Source organism: Pinus tabuliformis, chromosome 6 (genome assembly GCF_031772625.1).
Source record: "Pinus tabuliformis cultivar Carrire ecotype Pingquan chromosome 6, CPIR1, whole genome shotgun sequence".
Taxonomy (NCBI): domain Eukaryota; kingdom Viridiplantae; phylum Streptophyta; class Pinopsida; order Pinales; family Pinaceae; genus Pinus; species Pinus tabuliformis.
In genome coordinates this window covers 231808325-231814324 of record NC_142292.1, presented here as the reverse complement: position 1 = coordinate 231814324, position 6000 = coordinate 231808325, and the positions used below count along the sequence as shown (strand labels likewise).

Sequence of the window (6000 nt, the reverse complement as noted above, 5' to 3'; positions counted from 1 at the left end):
ATTTACACAAACCTATTTATGAGACAGAAATGTTGGCAATACTACATGCACTAAATCAATGGATACCTTACCTGATGGGAAGACACTTCAAGGTAAAAATTGATCATGGTAGTCTTAAATACTTTTTGGAACAAATATTATCTTCAGAAGAGCAGCGAAAATGGGTCACAAAGATGTTAGGTTATGACTTTGAAATCATCTACAAAAAAGGGAAGCAAAATGTTGTTGCAGATGCACTCTCAAGAAAGGATGAGGATGTGGAAGCATTGCTTTGTGCCATTTCTATTATCCAACCCGATTGGATAACCAAAGCAAGGGATGAATGGAAGAATGACGAAGATGTATGGACACTCATTCAAAAGTTGCAGCAAGATCCCAGTACATTTGATACATTTAGCTGGAAAAATGATTCATTATGGTACAAAGATCGCTTATATCTTTGTAAGAATTCCCATCTCAAGCAAAATATTCTTTTGGAATTGAACACCTCCCCCTTAGGAGGACACTCGAGATTTTTAAAAACTTACCATAGGGTTAAGAAGGATTTCTTTTGGGATGGCTTTAAATATGATATTCAAAAGTTTGTGGCAGAATGCTTGGTTTGCCAACAAAATAAAGTTGGGAGAATTAAGACCCCGTGTTTGTTATAACCTTTAGCCATTCCAAGTCAACGTTGGGAGGAGGTATCAATGGATTTTATCAAAGGTTTACCCAAGTCTGAAGGAAAGAGTGTCATCATGTTGGTTGTTGATAGACTTACCAATTATGCAGACTTTTGTGCATTATCTCATCCTTTTGAAGCCAGTACAATTGATACTGCATTTATGGAAACAATTCAAAAGCTACATGGAAACCCAAAGATTATTTTAAGTGACACAGATTCCATTTTTATTGGAAACTTTTGGACGAAATTATTTTCTTGTCTGGGCACTCAATTGCTTTGGAAGGATATCTTCATTGCTTTATATCTAATAAACAAACACAATGGGTCAATTGGTTACCTCTAGCTTAATGGTGGTATAACACTTCCTTCCATACTGCAACAAAATGACCCCATTTATGGCACTTTATGGATATCATCCACTATTGATCACATCATCTTTAAGAGAATTCTAAGGTTCAAGCAATGAAAGATCACATCGAGCATCAACAAGAAGTTCTCCAACTCTTAAAGGATAACCTCACTTTGGTGCATAATCAATTGAAACAATAGGAGGATCAACATTGTAGTGAAAGAAGTTTTGATGTAGGCGACTGGGTATTTTTACGACTACAACTACATAAGCAAATGTCCCTCAAGCAAGCTAAGAAGGATAATAAATTATCACCCAAGTACTATGGTCCTTACAAGGTGTTGCAAAAGATTGTTACTATGACATACAAATTGGAGCTACCTGCATCTTCCCAAGTACACCCAATTTTCCATGTTTCATGCTTAAAGAAGGTTATCGGTGACAAGCTCCTAGTTCAAACAGTGTTTCCAGAACTTGATGAAGAAGGAAAGACCATATTTGAGCCGGAAGCAATCACGGAAACAAGAACCCGACAACAACAGAATCAATTAATTTTAGAGTATCTCATTAAGTGGAAGAACTTACCCACTGAAGATTCCACATGAGAGGATGAGAATTTTATACAGAAGCATCCGGAACTATTCAAGCATTGAGGACAACACTTTTTTGAAGGAGAGGGGCATGTTAGGTCCCTATAATACTAGTGTATTCCCCTTATTGTTATTGTTAGTGTAGCCCCCTATTGTTATTGTTATGCCCATGTATCCCCCATGTTGTTATTATTGTGCCCCATAGAAGCCCACTATTGTTATTGTTGTGCCCTTACATTATTATTTTTATGTAGGCTCTAATTATATTATGACCCCTTAGACTCCTATATATACCAAGGAGGTCTTATCATTTGTATCATCCAAGAATTGTAAAGGAGGATTTCCCCTCGAAGAGGCTAATTTCTAAGTCGTTGATCTATCTTTTCTTCTATTTTGTGAGCTGGTTGCGTAACAAATAAACTACCATCGCCTGATATAATTTATTTCCATTCTGCACGTAAACAATTTTTAGTACTTTGTGATTAATGAATTGAAGTTTTGTTTTCGCTATATTTATGGGTTTATGTTTATATTTGTATTTCATTTTGTTCCTTCATAAATATGGATCAGAAACATTTTCATTTGATTGTATGCATTATTGCATAATTGCAGTAGGGAAATGACTCAAGAACTAAGCATATATGTCAACACATATGATACTTATCTTGGGCATGTTGAATTCTTGCTTTTGTAAAAGGATTTGAAAGAATGCCTCATTTAGAATGCATGAAAACAACATATCATTATTCTTAAATGATCATATCCTATCCATATCTATAAATAGATATCATGGAATGTTCACAATACACACTTGACAATTGATTCTTGTTTCTTTCTTTGTCCATATCTTGAACTCCCTTATTTGGCTTGTTGGATTTCATGTGAGCATCTTGTCCTTGAATTTGTTGAAGGCTTTTTTAAGGGTTCTTTTAGGCTTGAAGATAGCTTTTATGTTCTTCATTTTTAATATTTCAATGTCTTATCAATGGTTCCTTCAATGAGAGGGAGCCTATTTTTTCCAATAGTGTTTTGGGATTGAGAGGAGAGTGAGTTTTGGATTGGTTATCTTTGTGAATGATATATTAATTTGAGCATTAGATAATTATTGTTCTAGTGGAAAATTCCAAGTTGATGTGTTTTCTCTTATTCCATATGGTTTTTCTTTCAAAAAGGTGAAGGCTTGAGCAATTGAGATGTTTAAGGAAACACTTTTATGGGAGGGGTGGCAGTGTGAGTTGGCATGTTTGCATTTGTCAAAGTGGACTTTCTGATAAACTTGGCATGAAAGGAGACTATCTTTACATTTGGTGATTGAGAAATCAAGGAAGGGTGGGTATTTTTTATCGTTAGTGAGTGATTTGGATGTTTTTGGAAAAACATTTTAGATGGTGTAGAACTTATTAATATTATTACAACCATGGGGTCAAATAATATAAGTATAGTTAACACAACAAAACTAACATTCTAGTTTTAAGGGGAACTTTTAATGGATTTATTCTCAAGGTTCTTATGTATTAATTGGAAATAATGAGATATAAGGGGAAGACATCATAGCACCTTTGATTTATTCATAAAATTTCATTTTGTAGCTAAATAAAGTGCATTATAAACATAATTGAACAAGGTTAGTAATTTTAGGGTTGACAAGGTTTGATATGGCATTGATGACATCATTAACAATGATTTTAGTGAAAAAATAAATAACATCAAAGCTAATAAGGAGGTCATTTTTGTTGAGTTGGATTTGTTTAATGATCATAACAAAATCAAGTATTTGATTTAAGAGGAGGTGTAGCCAACAAAGGGTTGGAGGTAACTAGCAAAAGAGATTCATTATTGAGTAGGTAGGGGAATCAATGGTTCTAACAACAAGTTGGAGGAAAACACATTCTTTTTGGATTTTAGGGGGTTGGAGGCTTTTTGGAATTAAATGTTTCTTGTTGTTAGGATCAAGGGAGGGGTTATCATTTGATCATTCAAGAAGGTTGGAGGAGGGAATCTTTACCTTTTTTTGTATTGTAGTCCTTATTGTTGTTAATGACTTTTGTTGATGACAAATGATACATAGGTTAAAATCAATTGAATAAGGATCATAACCCTACCTTTTGATTTCTTAAGACAATTTTCACTTGTTAACATTGCTTCCCTCAACCCACCCTAAGGCCTCACAAGTTTTCTTCAAATTGGTTGCACATTAAGCCCTCACGTAGTTTTTAGATCATTAAACAAACTAACTTGTCCAACAAAAGAGAGACTTGAAGAGGCTCATAATTTCTGTGGACTTTCAAGGTTTGAATGGAGTTATAGTGACAAACAATTTCCCATAATATCTGGCAAGAGACCATCTTCATGAGTGTTACTCCTTTTATATATAGATTCTCAAGTTATAACCAATCACACATTGTAGAAGAAGAGTGTGAGTATACCACATTTATAATTGGGTGGGTCTCCTCTACTTATAAAGTAATGCCATTTTGGGGGCCAACTTCATTGGCTAGATATTGAAACAAGGCCTTAAAAACATACTTTAGCTTTAAATAATGAGTCTATGCAATGTAGGAGCTTCCAAAGGCTCTCGCTCTATCAAAAAATGGACTATAATTGACGATTGTAGGATCAAACAACATATAATAAAAAGATTGTATAACAAAGTCAAAACGGAAAACATAATTTGTTTTTATGAATGAAATAATAGAAATCAAACGAGTTTAACAGATTACATAACCAAAATAAGCCCATTGATAGAAACTTGACGAGAGAAAATTAAATAATTGAACACTTGAATGGATGAGATTTAACAAAAGGAAATTCAACAAGTATTACAATATATCAATATCTTAATTAACATGACATTATTACATAAACACGAATGAAACATGGTTATAAATGATAACAATGTAGCGTATAAAGATTGACAAGCTTAATTTGATGCCCAAGTTATGCTAGAAAATCAATATTTAAATGAATAAGGTGTTTGTCAACTCTCACATAAATAAAAATAATAACAAATACGATATGTCTATTTTATAATATTTAGAAATAACTTTTACAATTATAAAATATCCTTATCTCCTAGCTTTTACAATTATAAAATATTTTTATCTCCTAACTTTTACAATTATTAAATATCCTTATTTCCCACTACACATTATTTATAATTTTTTTATTTTTATTTTTTTTAAATTCTTCATCTGTCACCAAATAAATTTGAGATTGAGTGGAGAAACTACCCCTATACTTTTGAACTTGATGCAACAACCCACAAATATGCCCTATAAATTAACCAATTTTGAACTTGGCTGAGACTCCAATATTAAACAACAAATACTTTATAATACAATATATCACATCCGCTATTCAACCTAATTCACACAGCATGGGACAAAATTTTGACCCCATTATTAAAGTCCCAACATACCCACAAAAGCATTAACGGCTTACTAGAGTGATTAGGGACCATAAAATCTGGTTCATTTCCTACAATGAAAGATACGGGGTTATTAGTGTGTTCTGTGACACGAACTAAGTCACAGAACACACTTCCGAACAAGCCATCCTGTTCGATATCATTCCAAATATATAATTTTGAAGATCATCTTTGTGCGTCATGGCTGGCTTGTCTGCGTGTGCAGCTAGATTCCTGGCGGCCAAATTTAGACGAGGATCGCCATTTCTAACGAGGCAATTTCGGTCAAAAGCGACGAGAGATGCCATTGCGAGAGCAGCAAGCAGACTGTGCGGTCAAAATGCACAAATGGCATGCGTGGTGTATCACTATCCATGTTTTGATGGGGCTTTTGCTGCATTGGCCGCATACCTATACCACTCCGTTCTCGGACTTCCCGCTGTTTTTCTGCCAAATTCGATCATTGATCCTCTCAGGTACTTCAACCAGTGGAGCTTTTATATTAAATAAATTAGTCTTTACTAAATAAGGCCCATTGCGTATTATTCCTGATTTTGAGATTGCTTTTTCTTCTGCTTCACCTTGCATTTTGTCGAGTAAAAGTCCAACGAAATCTTTCCGAACTCTTTAGCTTTTTGTCTTTTCTAATTCGTATACCGTTTCAAAAGATTAATAAAATCTTGTTTCAATTGAGTCTGTAAAGTTTGTTATGTCATTTACTAGGGAGTACAGCTCAACGCTAACCTGTCTCTACTCTTGTTTGTGTGTCTTTTTGGGAACATGAAGTGCAACAAGAATCATTGGAAGTTAAAAATTAACGCCATCAAGAATCACTAGAAGTTTCCCCATGAAAGTCCGCCTTTCCAGGTGACAGTGTTCTTATTGCAAGAATGAAATTGCGGTTAAACTATGTAATGCCCATTTTAAATGGGTGCCTTATTTCGCCAATACTAGAGTAGGTTTAAGATAAGATAGGATACACAGTTTCAAG

At 34.2% G+C, this 6000-nt stretch overlaps 1 protein-coding gene across 1 annotated transcript in view; it reads left to right on the top strand.

The window, feature by feature from the left end:
• Positions 1-5048: 5048 nt before the first annotated feature.
• LOC149258266 (uncharacterized) overlaps positions 5049-6000 on the top strand; it is a 204958-nt gene continuing 204006 nt past the window's right edge. The window contains exon 1 of the mRNA XM_089414960.1: positions 5049-5485. Coding sequence (XP_089271086.1) covers positions 5211-5485 — 275 coding nt within the window. The 5' untranslated portion in view covers positions 5049-5210. The remainder of the gene's footprint in view (positions 5486-6000) is intronic.